This window comes from Bombina bombina, chromosome 2 (genome assembly GCF_027579735.1).
Source record: "Bombina bombina isolate aBomBom1 chromosome 2, aBomBom1.pri, whole genome shotgun sequence".
Taxonomy (NCBI): Eukaryota; Metazoa; Chordata; class Amphibia; order Anura; family Bombinatoridae; genus Bombina; species Bombina bombina.
The window spans coordinates 940,641,108-940,659,682 of NC_069500.1; the positions used below are offsets into that span (position 1 = coordinate 940,641,108).

General features: G+C 35.1%; 1 protein-coding gene across 1 annotated transcript; it reads left to right on the forward strand.

Annotated features, from left to right (window-relative positions):
• Window positions 1-6,975: 6,975 nt before the first annotated feature.
• CCNG2 (cyclin G2) lies at window positions 6,976-15,542 on the forward strand. The gene is made up of 8 exons (XM_053703415.1): window positions 6,976-7,281; window positions 8,354-8,504; window positions 9,100-9,237; window positions 9,795-10,045; window positions 10,725-10,803; window positions 10,897-10,995; window positions 11,769-11,968; window positions 13,446-15,542. Exons 2-8 carry the CDS (start codon window positions 8,367-8,369, stop codon window positions 13,579-13,581), a joined length of 1,041 nt encoding a protein of 346 aa, XP_053559390.1. The 5' UTR covers window positions 6,976-7,281; window positions 8,354-8,366; the 3' UTR covers window positions 13,582-15,542.
• Window positions 15,543-18,575: the final 3,033 nt, after the last annotated feature.

Consider the following 18,575-nt stretch of genomic DNA (forward strand, 5'->3'; position numbering starts at 1 on the left):
AGAAAACGTAATCTGCCCCATACCAGCTGAGCTGGAATAAGGGCCGCACCTTCATAGGTACTTAGGAGCTGACTATAGGTTTCTATAAGGCTTGGATATATTCCAAACTGGAAATAGTTTCCAAACTGATACCGCTCCTGAGGATGAAGGATCAGGCTTTTGTTCCTTGTTGTGAGGAAAGGAACGAAATGATTATTTACCCTGGAAAGAAAGGGAAAGCAAAGTTGACTTAGAAGACATGTCAGCATTCCAAGTTTAATCCATAAAGCTTTTCTAGCTAAAATAGCTAGAGACATATACCTGACATCAACTCTAATGATATCAAAAGATGGTATCACCAATAAAATAATTAGCATGTTATAGAATAATAATAATGCTATAAAATTATGATCTGTTACCTGTTGCGCTAAAGCTTCTAACCAAAAAGTTGAAGCTGCAGCAACATCCGCTAAAAATATAGCAGGTCTAAGAAGATTACCTGAACATTAGTAAGCTTTTCTTAGAAAAGATTCAATTTTCCTATCTAAAGGATCCTTAAATGAAGTACTATCTGCCATAGGAATAGTAGTACATTAGCAGGAGTAGAGACAGCCCCATAACCTTAGGGATTTTTGTCCCAAAAAAACTCTAATCTGTCAGATGGCACAGGATATAATTTGCTTAAACGTCTAGAAAGAGTAAATAAATTACCCAAATTATTCCATTCCCTGGAAATTACTTCAGAAATAGCATCAGGGAGATAAAACACTTCTGGAATAACTACAGGAGATTTAAAAACCTTATTTAAACGTTTAAATTTAGTATCAAGAGGACCAGAATCCTCTATTTCTAATGCAAATAACACTTCTTTAAGTAAAGAACGAATAAATTCCATCTTGAACAGATACAAAGATTTATCAGCATCAACCTCTGAGACAGAAACCTCTGAACCAGAAGAACCATTATCAGTATCAGAATGATGATGTTCATTTAAAAATTCATCTGAAAAAAAGAGAAGTTTTAAAAGACTTTTATGTATACTAGAAGGAGAAATAACAGACATAGCCTTCTTAATGGATTTAAAAAATAAAATCTCTTATGTTATCAGGAACACTCTGAAAATTAGATGTTGACGGACAGCAACAGGTAATGTAATAGTACTAAAGGAAATTTAATCTGCATTAATAAGTTTGACATGACATGCAATACAAATAACAGCTGGAGAAACAGATACCAAAAGTTTATAGCAGACTTAGCTTGGTAGCTCCAGCACTGTGCAGTGATTTTCCTGTAGTATCTTCTGACTCAGTTGCAACGTGGAACATCTTGCAATATGTAAAAGAAAAAAACAACATATAAAGCAAAATTGATCAAATTCCTTAAATGACAGTTTCAGGAATGGGAAAAAAATGCCAGTGAACAAGCTTCTAGCAACCAGAAGCAATAAATAAAGAGACTTAAATAATGTGGAGACAAAAATGACGCCCATATTTTTTAGCGCCAAAAAAGACGCCCACATTATTTGGCGCCTAAAATGTTTTTGGCGCCAAAAATGACGCCACATCCGGAACGCCGACATCTTTGACGCAAAATAACGTCAAAAAATGACGCAACTTCCGGCGACACGTATGACGCCGGAAACGGAAAAGAAATTTTTGCGCCAAAAAAGTCCGCGCCAAAAATGACGCAATAAAATGAAGCATTTTCAGCCCCCGCGAGCCTAACAGCCCACAGGGAAAAAAGTCAAATTTTTGAGGTAAGAAAAAATATGATAATTCAATGCATAATCCCAAATATGAAACTGACTGTCTGGAAATAAGGAAAGTTGAACATTCTGAGTCAAGGCAAATAAATGTTTGAATACATATATTTAGAACTTTATAAATAAAGTGCCCAACCATAGCTTAGAGTGTCACAGAAAATAAGACTTACTTACCCCAGGACACTCATCTACATGTTTGTAGAAAGCCAAACCAGTACTGAAACGAGAATCAGTAGAGGAAATGGTAAATATAAGAGTATATCGTCGATCTGAAAAGGGAGGTAAGAGATGAATCTCTACGACCGATAACAGAGAACCTTATGAAATAGACCCCGTAGAAGGAGATCACTGCATTCAATAGGCAATACTCTCTTCACATCCCTCTGACATTCACTGCACGCTGAGAGGAAAACCGGGCTCCAACTTGCTGCGGAGCGCATATCAACGTAGAATCTAGCACAAACTTACTTCACCACCTCCCTTGGAGGCAAAGTTTGTAAAACTGATTTGTGGGTGTGGTGAGGGGTGTATTTATAGGCATTTTAAGGTTTGGGAAACTTTGCCCCTCCTGGTAGGAATGTATATCCCATACGTCACTAGCTCATGGACTCTTGTTAATTACATGAAAGAAATGAGGCTCAGTCTATAACTAGAAAGGCCCCCTGACTGGAAAAGGTGTCTAACACAGTGCCTGACGTTTTATAACCGTTCCCCAAGATTATAAATGCAAATTGTCAGCCTAAATCTGAATAATATGCCCAAATAAAGCAATCGATTTAGGCAAAAAAAATGTCTACCAGTTTTTTAGCCCATATTCAGCCCTTTATTCTGTTTGTTTGATTAAGAAAATGGCTTACCGGTCCCCATGAGGGGAAATGACAGCCTTCCAGCATTACACAGTCTTGTTAGAAATATGGCTAGTCATACCTTAAGCAGAAAAGTCTGCTAACTGTTTCCCCAACTGAAGTTACTTCATCTCAACAGTCCTATGTGGAAACAGCAATCGATTTTAGTTACTGTCTGCTAAAATCATCTTCCTCTCACAAACAGAAATCTTCATCCTTTTCTGTTTCAGAGTAAATAGTACATACCAGCACTATTTTAAAATAACAAACACTTGATAGAAGAATAAAAACTACATTTAAACACCAAAAAACTCTTAACCATCTCCGTGGAGATGTTGCCTGTGCAACGGCAAAGAGAATGACTGGGGTGGGCGGAGCCTAGGAGGGACTATATGGCCAGCTTTGCTGGGACTCTTTGCCATTTCCTGTTGGGGAAGAGAATATCCCACAAGTAAGGATGACGCCGTGGACCGGACACACCAATGTTGGAGAAAAGGCCCTTTAAAGGACTATTGGTAGTTTAGTTTAGATTAGGTGGTGTTTTTTATTTTGGGGGGCTTTTTATTTTCATAGGGGTTAGGTTTATTTTTTTATTTTTGATAATTTGGTTTATTTTTTTCTGTAATGTTAGACTTTTTATTTTTTGTAATTTTAGATTAATTTAATTTAATCTTAGGTTGTTTTTTTAAGTAAAGTTAGGTTTTTATTTTAATTGTAGCTTAGTATTTTTGTATTTAATGTAATGGGGTTAATTTAGGGGGGTTAGGTTAGGGGGCTTAGTAATTAAATTAGTTTTTTGCATTGGGGGTGGTGGTTTAGGAGTTAATAGCTTAATTAGGTTTATTGCGATGTGGGAGATGGCGGTTTAGGGGTTATTAGGTTAATTATTTACTTTGCGATGGGGGGATGGCGGATTAGGGGTTAATAGATGTATTAGGTAGTTTGCAATGTTGGGGTTGGCGGATTTAGGGGTTAATACTTTTATTAGGTAGATTGCGATGTGGGTGAATGGCGGATATGGGGTTAATAATTTAATTATGCATATTGCGTTGTGGGGGTTTGGCGGTTTAGGGGTTAATAATTGTATTATTAGTTGCGATGTGGGGTAATGGCGGATATAGGGGTTTTATCGTGCCGGGTTTATTTTTGGTAGGCGAGTAAGACTTTTACAGGAGATTTTTTTTTTTTTAATTTTCTTAGGCGCTGGCAGTTTCTAAACTGCCATAAGTCACTGGCGACTCCAGAAATGTGTATTTACACACATTTCTGGACATCGCTAGTTTATCTGATTTACGTCAGTTTATGAACTTCCGGCGGGGTTTATGTGATTCCCCGATGTGCGAGGTGAAATTACAGGCAACGTGAGTTTCAGCAATTATGCCGCATATGTAATCTCTACCATTTCTCTATATAAGGTGTTTTCAAACCTGTCCTCAGGCCTCACAAACAGGCCAGATTTTTGGGATATCTGAACTGGAGCACAGGTGAAATAATCAGCTGATTACTAAACATGGTTATTAACTGACTCTCTCCCAAGCTAATCCTGAAAATGTGCCCTGTTAGGAAGTCCCGATGACAGGCCTGAAACCCCTTCTCTATATTATATACAACATTAAAAACACAGCAAAATATTATTGCTGATAGCTTTTTATATTTGTTAAGTAATTTTAAATTGTGATTGGCTCCCAAAGGCTCAGCAGGCATTACTAGCACTCTGGAGGTGCTCATCAATTTATGCGTATGCTGCTGTCTGTTCTAACACCCTCATTGCGAAACCTTCTTTTTTTTTGTCATATTATATATATATATATATATGTTGTACATTAAATTAACATAATAGTAAAAAATCAAATGCTCTTTTTCTCTGTAGTGATTTATTTTTTGACTATACAACCCCTTCTATTTGTGTCTAGACACTTTGAAAGTATACTGATTAAATACCATATCAATAGCTACTGTGGGATCTACTACAAGTGATCATTGACTGATCCTCCATTGTGCTATTTTGGGGGTGGTATAGGAGTGTGCCAAGTGATTTTTTTTTTAACCTTTAGCATCTACTATATATGAAAAATTAATAAATTTAAAAATAAATATATAAAATTAATAAATAAACAAACTTTTTTTTTAAATAACTGCACAAAGCAGATATAAGGGGTTAAAGTGAGAGGATGTGGGGTGTAAAAAAAAAAACGCACTGAAAAGTACCTTTAAATAGCAGTCTATATGGAGACTGTGTTAAAACTGTAAATATATATGTTATATGCTTATATACATATATATGTATGTGTTAATATGTGTATATACACATATAAACACACAAATATATATGTATATATTCATATACGTATATATTTTAAATATGCTGCCCAACGCTGCGCAGCTTACCCCTTTCGCTGCACTAGGTTTTGTGCCATGTCTATCAGCATCAGAACGAGACTCCCATTGTAGCCTATGGAAGCGCGCTATTGTGAGCACAAAGCTTCCAGGCACTGTGAACTCAAGGTCACGTTCGCATTGCGCTTAACTTCTAATACCAGTGCACATTTGCATGTGCTGGTATTACAAGTGGAGCGCAAATATCATGCTTGCGAAAGCGCAATTTTGCACTCCACTCGTAATCTAGGCCATAATGTTTATATACATTGTTGTGTATAATAAGTTATAGCACACAAAAAGCACTGAACGCTATTAAAGGGCCATAATACCTAAATGTTTAAACGCTTGAAAGTGATGCAGTGTAGCTGTAAAAAGCTGACTAGAAAATATCACCTGAACATCTCTATGTAAAAAAGAAAGATATTTTACCTCAAAAGTTTCTTAGTAGCCACCTCCCATTGTAAAGGATTTCTAAGCAGCATATTAGTGTGTCTGTCCTGGGACAGCTTAGGGGATGAGCCTCCTGCACTCTCATATCATTTCCCTATTCAGCTTACTATGAAATCTCATGAGAGTTAAGTCAAATCTCATGAGATCACAGTAAAAGAGTTCATGACCTCAGCACTGCTGATGCTGATTGGCTGCTGTCCATTTCTTCGTTTTTTTTTACCTGCAGCTGGGAGCAGCTAAGTATAACTTTTTACACAGAACTTACTCTGCTTAGCTGAGGAGATTGTGAGGTAAAATATCTTCCTTTTTTACATAGAGATGCTCAGGTGATATTTTCCTGTCAGCTTTTTACAGTTATACTGCATCAGTTTCAAGTGATTTAGCATATGCGTATTATGTCCCTTTAATCACTATCTATTTTGGTATTAATTTACATCAACAGTAGGGGAAGGCTTTTTAATTTTACTGACAATAATAGACTGCATGGGGTATTTCAAATCATATATTGCTCCTATAAAACCTACCTCAACGCAACATCAATCATAAGAGTTGATAAATCGTAATCTATTTTTTTTTATTAGACTTTTCTTTCCCATAATTTTAGAAATATTTTCAATAGAATGTTTTCATAATTACTGCAACACATATATAGAAGAGGTGGGTAAATTAGGAATTATTACATATAATTAAGTTATTTTTTCCCCAACCCCTTTTTATTTTGAGAAAATCAGAGAAAAGGGTAAAAAAAATGAGAACATGTTACCATTATTTTAAATAATTACTATGAACGCCTTATGAATGCATTAAATTAATGAAAACATTTTTTTAGCTTAAAAATATATGCATGCAATAATGAGCACACGAATGCTAATTTAATTACTATTCCTCATATTATGTATATGTTTAACAGTTGCAATAAGTATTTGAATAAAATATATACATTTGTAAATGTGTACAACAGTATATTTACTGTTGCAAATTTGTGCAGCCAAATGTGAAGGGCTTAGACAGTGCAGTTGCTATGACTACATTCCCAAGTGTAAACACCGTGCAACGATGTAGAGGTGATAGTAAAGGATTCCTATGAGCATGCGTACAGTCATTCAGTAGCGACCTGCTAAAAATCTGACCAGCAACAAGGACATAAGAAGAAACCAATCAGCATCTACTTCACCAACCACCCAATCAAACCCACTTTCATCTTTTTGTTAGCCAATAAATAGCCGTAAATCTTTCTACCCAATCAAAACGTGAACAAATTCGGGCGGTCTTTTTAAAATGAGAAAGACAGCTAGTGGGCGGAACAATGTTTTAAATACCAATGACGTTTAAGACACTTCACATATACCTCCGCTGTCTTCCTCTTTTTATCGAAATTACCTACATTTATAAAATTATATCTCCCACATGCCTATATTTTTTTCAACACTTTTATAGCATCATGAGGTAGAACTAAGGAACGAAACTTTCATAATAAATGGCGATTTTGGGGAACTATTTTACGTTTGTTTCTTGTTATTATTGAGCTATAAAGATATCACTACGCGCTTTGACGTCTAAGATTCCTGGGCGTAGAAGGATCAGAAACAACAACAATCAAGGACAGTTAGATTAGATATTTAGCTGAGGAAGTCTGAACATTACTAGATTATTTTATGTGTGTATTTATGTTAAATCCTGCAACGCAAAGCACCAATTTTTGTGTTTTGATTACTTGTAAGAAGCTTTTATCCAGATGTGTTCGATACCTTTAACTCAATAAGCACTTAATATTTGGATTTCTGGGTTTACAATGGCCCTGGAGTGAGTGACAGACCAAAAACACAGTTAACAGCACCTATGTGATCGGAGGAGAGCAGCATCCAGGTGAGACTATGGTCAATCATGTCCCTGTATGGATGTTTAACCGTGTGTGAATAACAATATAGTTTTATTAAAATGACATTATGCATAATGATAGTCTAACTGTTGCTCTAGAAGCTTTCTGATGTATATTATACTTTGTTTATAAAGCATACCTATAATTCATAGTATGCATATGTGTAATAAAAAATATATATATAGTAACAAAATAGGATTAAATTGCTTTGACAAATGGCAAAGATAATAATAAAAAAAAATCACAACCATTACATTATTCAGTTACCTCGTATTGTGTTATATACTAGCATTTCATAAATAAAATACTTGACAGAAATCAAACTTTTGGAATCTTTCATTTGAATATGTTGTATTAAAAATGTAGCTTTAGATTATAAATGTTTTGCTATTTCTGATGTGTATAGTCTAAAACATTAATTTAGTGTTAAAGTGTGTATTATTATATGACTTTAGTCAGCTGAACCCCATTGTAGAATCCTTAGTTTGTATTGTTAAAAAAAATACAGCTCCGTTATTCGCTTATCTTTGTTGTGGACTATTTGTCTTTGTTGTTCTTCATTCTCGCACATACACGGTCACCTGTTTAAGATCGGTGTTCGCTATTTCAGTTGTTTTACTTATTTTTGTTCTAATGTCAGAGGTCATATCTGCTTTTACTAGAACCGATGGAGTAAATAGCCTTATTTCACTGAGATCTTTTGTTGTCATCCTGTCTACGGAACAGTTTGTACTATAGGAAGGAGGTGTGGCTATCATAAGGATTTTATGGAAGATTCATGTTGACGTTCTTATGTAGCTGAGACGATAATGAACAGTTACTAGATACAAACATTTTTTTTATTCTGCATCACCTTCCTTTAGAAAGTCTTTTGTTAAAATGTGGACGTGACTAGTCCCTGCAACCTAGATGGAAAACATTAAAGATCTGCGGCTGATGCTCCTCCTCCTGGGGTTGGCTCAAGCGTCTACAGAGCACTCCCAGCACCAGCTGATCTATTGCTTTGCAGTGGAAATGTTAATTTTATTTATCTAATCCTTTATTTATTTTAATTTCCAGCTACGATCCCAAAATGAAGGATTTGTCAGCCCGGGATAACACCAGCAATGAAGCCTTTAGGCTTCTAAAGCAGTTAAATATGTACCTGGAGCAAGAACCAAAATACCAGCCTAGGGAGAAAGGACTAATACTCATAGAGTCAACAGTAGAGGTAAGAGAGCTATGTGATCCTGGGGGATGGTGTGTTTATTATTGGTATCTATGTACTGATTGCCTGAATCGTTTAAATGGGAGTTTCCCTATAGTTTTGACTTCATGTCTACCATCAAATGGAATGTTTTCTAATTTGGCAGTCATTATTTTGAATATAAATTTAAAAGCTTATGATGCTCGTTTATACATTTTTATTTATTTTTTTATTTCCAGAAAAAGTGTGTGTTTAAAAACAACTGGTACAATGACAAAGATTAACATGCAAATTGTTTTATAGATTTAAAAACATATGTTGCTTAGTGACATTGTTGCTACTATTTAGTCCAAATTGATAGGGACCCAAAACAATCAATCCCTTTTTATATATATATATATCTATATCTCTATTCATCTGTAGTTTATTGAACTCCAGGTTGATTCTTCAGAATACATTTTTTACTTTAACAGAATTTCATTTTCAGATATGTAAACAAAATTAAAGAATATTCTACTTTATTGCTTTTGGTTTTTTTTCCCTACGTTGTGTGTGTTGGACCTTTTTTTTTTTTTTTTAAATGTTCTAACAAGCCCCCTTTTCCAACTTTTTGTTTTAGAATGATAATACCATCTGTCCAAAGTTCAGGAATGCAAAAGTTGAAGACTTGTGGAGTTTAACAAACTTCTTTGGCCTGAGTATGGAAACATTTGTCTTGGCTGCGAACATCTTAGATAGATTTTTGGCAATTATGAAGGTAATAATTTTGTACTTAATTGGTTTCTTATATTAAAGTTCAAGGGACAATTAACACCAGCATTTTTGTTGTTTTTAAAGATAGATAATCTTTTATTACCAATTCCCCAGTTTTGCATAACCAACACAGTTATAATACACATTTTACCTCTGTAATTACCTTGTATCTAAGCCTCTGCAAACTGCCCTCTTATCTCAGTTCTTTTGACAGACTTGCATTTTAGCCAATCGGTGCTGACTCCTAGGTAACACATGAACTAACGCCCTCTAGTGGTGAAAACTGTCAAAATGCATTCAGATTAGAGACAGCCTTCAAGGTCTAAGAAATTAGCATATGAGCCTACCTAGGTTTAGCTTTCAACTAAGAATACCAAGAGAACAAAGCAAAATTGGTAATAAAATTAAATGGGAAAGTTGTTTAAAATTACATGCCCTATTTGAATCATGAAAGTTAATTTTGGGCTTGGCTGTCCCTTTTAATTAGTACTATGCAGCTGTATTGTTTAGACCTACAGATCATTTGCTGTGTATTTATTTTATTTATTTCATTGTTTTAAGGTAAAGCCAAAACATTTGTCATGCATTGGAGTTTGCTGCTTTCAACTAGCAGCCCGGGTTGTAGAGGAAGCTTGTAATGTGCCATCCGTCCATGATGTGATCCGCATCAGCCAATGTAAATGCACTGTGTCCGACATAAAACGAATGGAGAAAATCATTTCAGAAAAGCTGCACTTTGAATTTAACGCTACCACTGCCTTAACCTTTTTGCACTTGTATCACACAATAGTCCTCTGCCACTCATTAGAGCGGTAAGTGATAGCTACTTATTAGTTGAAATATTGGTTTTATTTATTTGAAATGTTGGTTTTATTAACACAGGCTTGTCTAGCTTAAGGCCCACAGGCTACAATTGGTTGACTTTATCTGAAACCTCTATTTCACCGTTCTGAATGTGGTCTCTGAGGCTGGAGAACACTAACATTTAGTAGTTTTTGTTTTCTTTACATACTTCTGTATAAAAGACTCCACATCCAATGGAAAATGTCCAAGGTGTGCATTTCATTTAAAAAATAAATTAAAAAATTGTAAGCTGTAGTTATACTTATGTCTACATTATTGTGTATGCCCTTTGTATGGTGAGATTAGTAACACAAATACATCTCTTGACTTGTGAATGTGATACCACCATTATGGGTATATGCACAATTATGGGCTTGATTTAAATGCCACTAATATATTATTTTGCAATGAATCTTTATACATGAGCAATGTGTCTCATGTTCTATGACTCCATTCTGACATTTCATGGGCACTCCTACCAAACATCTCGAAATGAGTCGTACCAGAGATTTGTTCATTTTATGCAAATACAATGCTGCTTCATTATAAACTTGTATTTATTTTTTTGTATGTGAAATTAAGATTAACATAACTAAGAATATCCCTTTTTTTTTTTTTTTTTTTTTTTTGTTTTTTGTTTTTGTTTAGGAAGGAAGTATTGAACCTTGACAAACTGGAAGCTCAGCTAAAAGCTTGCAACTGCCGACTGATATTTTCCAAAGCAAAAGTAGGTTTTTAAGTTGTTGTGTTTTTAGTATATCAAATGATGGCTGTTTTTCATTTGAATGGATTGGTAAATAACTTTTTTATTTTATTTTAGCCCTCAGTATTAGCCTTGTGCCTTCTTACGCTTGAAGTGGAAACTTTAAAGTCTCTAGAACTCTTTGACATCGCCCTGCGTGTACAGAAACATTCTAGGGTGAGTTTTTCAAAAACTGTAGTACTAAGGGTGTATTATGCAGTTGACTGACTTTCCTGTTGATATAATCTTATCTAACTCATACTTTTATTATAGTCAAAAGATTACATGCTCTTATTTTTTTTTTTTGAGGATATAATTTTAAAGACTATCATCCTTTTGCCTCTGCATTTAAACCATGCAAAATAGGTAAAACACGTAGAAGTTCTGATCAGGACCAGCAGTGTTCCACTACAGCAGTTTCTGCTCTGCGGATCCTGAGCAGTGCTTCCATTATGTTTAACCCATATTTGTAACCTAGGTTCCATAATGGCAGCATCCATAATTAGAGGGTGGTGCAGGAGATTTGTTTAGTGTCCCTTTAAACACATTGGTGCAGTGTTGCTACTCTTAAAATTAAGTTCTCTAATAAATTAGAGCATGTAACTTTTTTTTTTTTTTTTTTTTTTTTTTTAGCTATTTATGGCCCTTTTTTAATTACAGTGGATTTTTATGTTGTAGAATTATTGTTAAATAGTTAAGAGTCCATGTGTGGCCCTGTGTAGCCCATCCTTTCTTTCACAAGTTGGAAGAATTGATCCTATTTGCCTTGTGAAACAGGCTTGCACACACATCTCTGTACAACCTTTCCAAATATGCACACAAGAAAATGTTTCCTGAATGGATATATCAAAATAACAATCACTGCATTGCAAAATATCTACATTCAACACAGTAAGGCTTGTATTTTCTCTCATGAACATCTTTTTAAAATGCTCTCTTTTTGTTTTTAGGTTAATGATAGAGATATGCTTTACTGGAGGGAGTTGGTTTCAAAATGCCTAGCAGACTATTCCTCCCCTCAGTGCTGCAAGCCTGACCATAAGAAATTGGTTTGGATTGTTTCCAGGCGCACTGCACAAAACCTGCACAATAGTTATTACAGTGTTCCGGAACTGCCAACTATTCCAGAGGACAGCTGCTTGAGTGAGAGGTATGCACAGCTCCACCTGATAAATATTATTTCTGTTTAATAGCCATGCTGTGTACATCACTATCCTTCTTTCTTTAGTGACTGCATTAATAATATAGGCCCAGAAGCTTTCATAATTATGAAAGAGGCTGTTTGTGTTAACTGCTGTAAGACAATTATTTAATTTTGAAATTCTGTTTAGCAGAAGTATATGTATGTATGTATGTATGTATGTGTGTGTGTGTGTGTGTGTATATATATATATATATATATATATATATATATATATATATATATATATATATATATATATATATAATTTTCAAGAAATATACGGAGGGGAAGCAACTGCTTGTAGCTAAAATTTAGGCAAAAAGTATTTCTAGATACTTATTGTATAGACATACATCAATGAATGTGGTGCAGACCCTTTATATGTATTGAGTTTAACAAGAGAGAAAAAATCCAGGATTATAATCCAGGATTTTTTCTCTCTTGTTAAACTCATGTATGTATGTATCCCTCCCTCCCTCAGTTTACGCCGGGGTTAGGTTCCAGAAGTAATGGTTGTAAATCGAAACCGTTGTAAATTGAAACCCAGTTTATAATGTAAGTCAATGGGAAGTGAGGGAGATAGGTTCCAGACCCCTCTCAAAATTGTCATAAGTAACACTGAATACATTATTTTTAAAGCTTTGAAATTAAGACTTTAAATGCTAAACAGCATTATAAACCTAATAAAATAATCACACAACACAGACTTCACTTGCATTTTTCTGCAAACAGTTCTTTCTATGCATTCTAATATGGACTGATTTATAGACAGGAAGATCCTGTTCCTTTGAAATCTGCTCGATAGCTCAGGTCTAGTCAAACCTGATTAATTTCAGCTTGCTTGGCTTTGCTGCAACACAAGCGGACAGCTCCACCTACTGGCTCAGTGCTTTTCAATAGCAGTCACATGACTGGAAAAAAAGGTTGTTATTCTGAAACGGTGTAAATTGAACCGTTATAAAACGAGGGCCACCTGTGTGTGTGTGTATATATATTCAGTGTGTCTTTTTCACAAATATAAAATGAAAGTAAGGTTCCTTGATGTAAATGTGAAAATGAAAGCAGACAACTGAACCAGGGTGAGATGTGAATGTCAGTTTTAAAAAGAAAATAAAAATAATAAAAATACAGCTATAAGTAGAATTTTGTTTCAATACCAATGATAACCACTACTGCCTGATTGTTTTAGTCTTAGGTTATTTTATAACTAATAATTTATTATAATCCTTATAAAAGATTGACAGTGTTTGGATTTACTTCACAAAGACACTACTAACCCTGAAAGTTTACAATAAAAGGAATGTTTTTGCTGTGTTCAAGATGGCTGCCACTATTATGTTGGATGTTGCGGTGCGGTTTTTAGAGTGCGCATCTTTGCGACACTCAATCACCCCACCTCCCTTAAATTGACCAATAATGAATAATGTTCTGCTTTTCATTTCAGTGAGGATTCGTGTGAAGATATGAGCAGTGGAGAAGATAGCCTAAGCAGCTCTCCTCCAAGTGATTTGGAGGCTTCCTTCTTTTTTGATGATTTCAAGCCTAAAATGAAACGCCGCTCTCGTCATCTTTACCCTTAATTTTGTGCCATGATATTGTATGCATGTTAGGTAGTGATTGTGAAGTTCTAGGAGGGAGTTGAGGCAGAAATATTTATTTTACTGTTTTCACACTTATTTTATTTAACTTTGCACACTTTTCTTAAATCTTTCAAACGGTTAACAGCGCTGATTTTGTGTCTTGTTTACTTTTTTAAAATGTAATTTAATCTGTTTTGAAGTCCATGTACATAATTATTTTTACATTCTTTATAGCTTCCAAAAAAATTGAGACATCAAGGGGCTTTACATTCTAAAATCTATCTTGCATATGAAAGTGCACAATTTAAAAGCTTTAAAATGATAAACCTTAAAAAGGTTGTTAAAGCTGTTCGTTTTGATTTTGAAGCTAAGAGGGTACACGCGTGCAAACATTTTTTTGTGATTATTGAAGCAAGTTGCACAATTCTAGTAGAGTATTGGTTTGCAAACCTGTCCTCAGACCTCCCTAACAGGCCAGGTTTTCAGGATTACCTTGTATAAGAGCAGGTAAAATAACCACATTTACTAATCTGCTGATTATTTCACCTGTGATCCATTTCAGATATACTCAAAATGTGGACTTTTTGGGGGGTCCTGAGGACAGGTTTGAAAACCAGTGTAGTAGAGTGACATTTTAAAATGTGCTTCTTCAAATGCAACAGAGCAAAAATGTTTTTGTGTCTCTAATAGTTTCATAAGCATTTTACATTGTAATGTAACTGAAATGGTACAGTTTTTTTTTTTCTTGGCTTCATCCTCTGCCCTCCGCTATATAATGAGGCTTTATTGTTGGATTTACAGAACAGATGTTTGTTAGTGGTGTTAACTAATTTTACATTCCAAAGCAAATTGTATTGTGAAAATTTGTTTACAAAAAGATTTTTTTTTTTTTTTTTTTTTTTTTTTTTTTTTGCATGATTTTCATTTTGGATGTAGCTTTGGTGCAGTATATATGCCATGTTAAAGGGGGGGGGGGGAATCAACAATGAATACTTGTTTTTAAACTTTAAAAAAATCTTGTAGTGTATTACATAAGGGCCTAATGAGCAACACATAAACAAAGAACCAAAGTGATTCATATTAGTATAACAGGAAATGTATTTCTGGTTTTAGATATTTGCAGTAACGATCATATAAAGGGAAGATAAATTAAGCTGCAGATGGACATGTGTTTAAGCACAGAACCTGTCCACCCACAAGCTCTCATATGCAACTAAACATGGGTTAGAGCAGAGCCTGTCAATCACCCAGAATAAGCAATTTCAGGGTGATTTATCTTCACCACAAGCTGCTTCTTAAATTTATTTATGGTTACAGGCTTGTTCATGTAAGTTTGCAGCTCAACATGCCAGAAATTGTAAATAAAGCTTGATACATTCTTCCCATCGTGTTATATTGGTTGGACTGGATGGTATTAAACCATCCTACCCAGATTTTAATTACATTTTATGTGACCTCTAGTTGCCAAATATAAAGTTGCCTTTTACGACAATAGATGTGCTGAAATTTGATTGCCAAGTAAGTTCAAAGTGAAATTAGTTTTTTTGTTGAACATGGAAAGTGACGTTAGAAGAAAATGTTTTTTTCTTTTTGGAACATGATAGTATGAAATGTGAATTGTAGACAATTTAAACTGAAAGGCCCAGACATGACTGTTATTATTGAAATGTACGTGATATAGTACAGATGTGAATGGTGCTGTAAGTGTTAATTGTATAATTTTACAGTGTATAAGAGCAATAATGCTCAAAATGTACATAGAAAAAAAATGTAAATTAGAAAAAAATTGTACAGAAAAATGTAAAAGCTAAAATGCACAGAAAAAAATGTATTTTTTTACATGTATGTAGTTTTTTGTTTTGTTAAAATGTGTAGATATTAACTTATTCCATAAAATAATGCATATCTGAGGCTGTAGCGGTTTACAGCTTCATTTAAAAAATAAACAAAATCACTTTTTACACACTCGTCTTTCATTCATTGGTTGAGGTGATGTATAACCTGCTATATTTTGGGGGGATATATATATACTATGTATGTAGTGTGTGTGTATATATATAATTTTCTCACTTAAAAATAATCTTAACCAAAAGCAACATTGTGTGTGTGTGTATGTATATATATATATATATTCATTCATTCATTCATAATAAAATACAACATAGTATAATAGTACAAACTTCCATATATATTCATCAATCAATACACAATATAGTAAAGGGAAATCTCCAGAGAAAGGAGGGGATATTACTAAATAGAAGATGCTTCAAAACAAATGTAGAAATAATTATGCATTTAAAGGGGTAAAAAATAAAGGGTGCATTTCAATTTGAAATAGCATTTTTTTTTTTGTAAGATACTTTACAAAAATGCTTCTAGTAAAAGTTCAGACTTTTTTTCTGCGGAATACGCACATTCTCCTTTCAGGGCTTGTCCACCAGTATTTAAACGCCATGCCTGGGCCCTCATAGTATATAGGATTATGACACAGAAAAGCAGTAATAGCTTTTACTAGAAGCATGTTTGCTAATCAATGTATATTGCGAAAATACTTATTTCAAATTGAAATGCTCCCATGCACATTTCATTTTTGACCTTTCCATCCCTTTAAAGGGACAGTAAATGTAAAATAATGTTATATAATTCTGCACATAGTGCAGAATTATGTAAAATTATCTTATTGATAGCTTTAAAAATCAAGATATGATAAATTTCAGCCCTCAAGGTTGCACTTACCTGGTCTCCTCTCCAGGCTCTTCCGATCAGGTCTTCTTTTTCAAAAGCGGTTTGCTGGTGTGCTCAGTCACGCTATTGAACTAAATGTAGCTTGCTACCATACCAGAGTCTTAGCTCGCCCGTGAACCGCTTTTGAAAAAGAAGACATGATCAAAAGAGCCTGGAGAGGAGACCAGGTAAGTCAATGGAGGATGTTCGAAGATGGTGTCTGAAGATACTAATCCTTTTATAGGTACATTTCCCTGCAAGCAAGGATTGGGGTTATGCTGTGTCCATGTCAATCTCTTTAGTAAGAGTAATGGTGGCTATTAGCAGTTAGAAAGCGGCAAGGTTGTCTTTTCTTTATTTCTAGCATTATTGCTACCCCTTCACAGAAAGCCAGGGTTGGTTACTCTGCTCTTTCTTTTGGTCCCTGATAGAGCGTGGAGTATCTATCACACCTAAGAAGCTGTTCCTGCTCTGCAGCTGGCTCCACAGGTAAGTGCATTTGCCTTCTAGGTCAGCACTTGAGAGGTTAATTACATTAGTGGATCATTTCATGGAACAAGACCTTACAGTTCGGTTTTCTATTTGGCAAGCACTGGCATATGTGATATGTAAACGTTAAGGGGTTAATCATGTTTACCATTAGTTTGTTTGTGGAGAGACTGGCTGAAGGGGTAATTTAAGGCAATTTTGGAACCATAGGATATTTATTATGTAATGTAGTGCAATGTACTTCAGTTTTATGCAGGTCGGACAGAGACGCGCACTTTTACAGTGATGCAGTTTTCTTTTTTTTAGTCCGATCACGTGACCCGCCTCTCTTCCGTTTTAAATATGCAGAGCGAGTTAGACATCTTGCGATCTTGTCGCCTATCTCTATGCCGGCTTCGTTTGGATCGCTGAACTTTTCTAATCTGGCATCCTACTGATAGCGAATCTAATCGGATATCACTTGCTGATTTTCTGGAGTGACTACGGTCTCAGTGTGGTAAAACTCAGCTCAGCCTGAGGTATAGAGGTGAGAGGAAGTTGTTTCTAAAATAAAAACTTTTTTCCTTGTTAAGAAGTGTGTGCTTTATTTTTACTGTACTGGTGTTAAATAATTTTCATATTTTATATATTTGATATATTTTAAAATTGATTCAGACCATAGTTCATCCATTAGTTTTGACAAATGTTTGCTTTGTCTGGAGGCTCAGGTTCTATCTCCTGTGCAATTTTGTTCCACTTGCTTATCTAAGACCTTAAAATGTAAAGATAAATTACTCCCTTCTGAGCCTTATGTCTCTCAGGATAATGCTGAGGGGTGGTTATTTGCCAGGAGATTTTGCTGTGCAGATAACTTCTGCGGTGTCTGCAGCTTTATCTGCTTTCCCTACTTCGGGTAAGAGGAAATCTAAACCTTTTTCTACTAGTAAGGTTTCTGACCCTTCTAAGTCTGCTCTGGTCAACCTTTTTCAAATGTCTGATGAGGAGGATACTTCAGTAGCTTCTGAAGGTGAAATCTCAGACTCTGACATGATGGGGAAAAATTCTTCAGAATCTGAAGTTAATTTCAGATTTAAACTTGAACATATCCGGTTGCTTCTAAAGGAGGTTCTAGCTACTTTGGACGACTCTAAACCTTCGTTGCTGTCAACCCTAAGAAGTCTACTAATCTTAATAGAGTTTATAATTCTCCCTCATCCGTGGATGTTTTTCCTGTTCCAGACAAGATGTCTGAAATTATAGTTTAGGAATGGGATAAGCCAGGGGTTTCTTTTTTCCCCTTCCCCCTGTTTTTAAAAAGATGTTTCCGGTTGCTGACACCAATCGTGATTCATGGCGCACTGTGCCTAAAGTAGAGGGAGCTATTTCTACTTTGGCTAAGATAACTACCATTCCTATAGGATAGCTGTTCCTTTAAGGATCCTATGGTTAAGAAGCTAGAGGCTTACTTAAAAAAGATGTACATCCATCAAGGATTACAGTGGCAACCTGCGGCAAGTATTGCTATGGTTGCGGGTGCAGCATCTTATTGGTGTGACTTTGTCTGATCTGATATCAGAGGAGATTACGATAGAGATCATCCAAGATAGGAACAAAGCTCTTAAAATGGTCAATACCTTTATCTGGGATGCTAACATGAATGTAATTAGACTGGGAGCTAAGATGTCTAGCTTTTTGTTCTAGCTCGCAGAGCTCTGTGGTTAAAATCCTGGTCGGCTGATGTAACTTCAAAAGCCAAGCTTTTATCTTTACCTTTATAAAGGTAAGACTTTATTTGGACCTGG

What these genes read in the sequence shown, in the direction of transcription:
- CCNG2 (XM_053703415.1), top strand. Translation starts at nt 8,367, where the DNA reads ATGAAGGATTTGTCAGCCCGGGATAACACCAGCAATGAAGCCTTTAGG. An exon ending in TGATATTTTCCAAAGCAAAA is followed by an intron (nt 10,804 to 10,896) that starts GTAGGTTTTTAA and finishes ATTTTATTTTAG; the next exon opens with CCCTCAGTATTAGCCTTGTG. An exon ending in GACAGCTGCTTGAGTGAGAG is followed by an intron (nt 11,969 to 13,445) that starts GTATGCACAGCT and finishes TTTTCATTTCAG; the next exon opens with TGAGGATTCGTGTGAAGATA.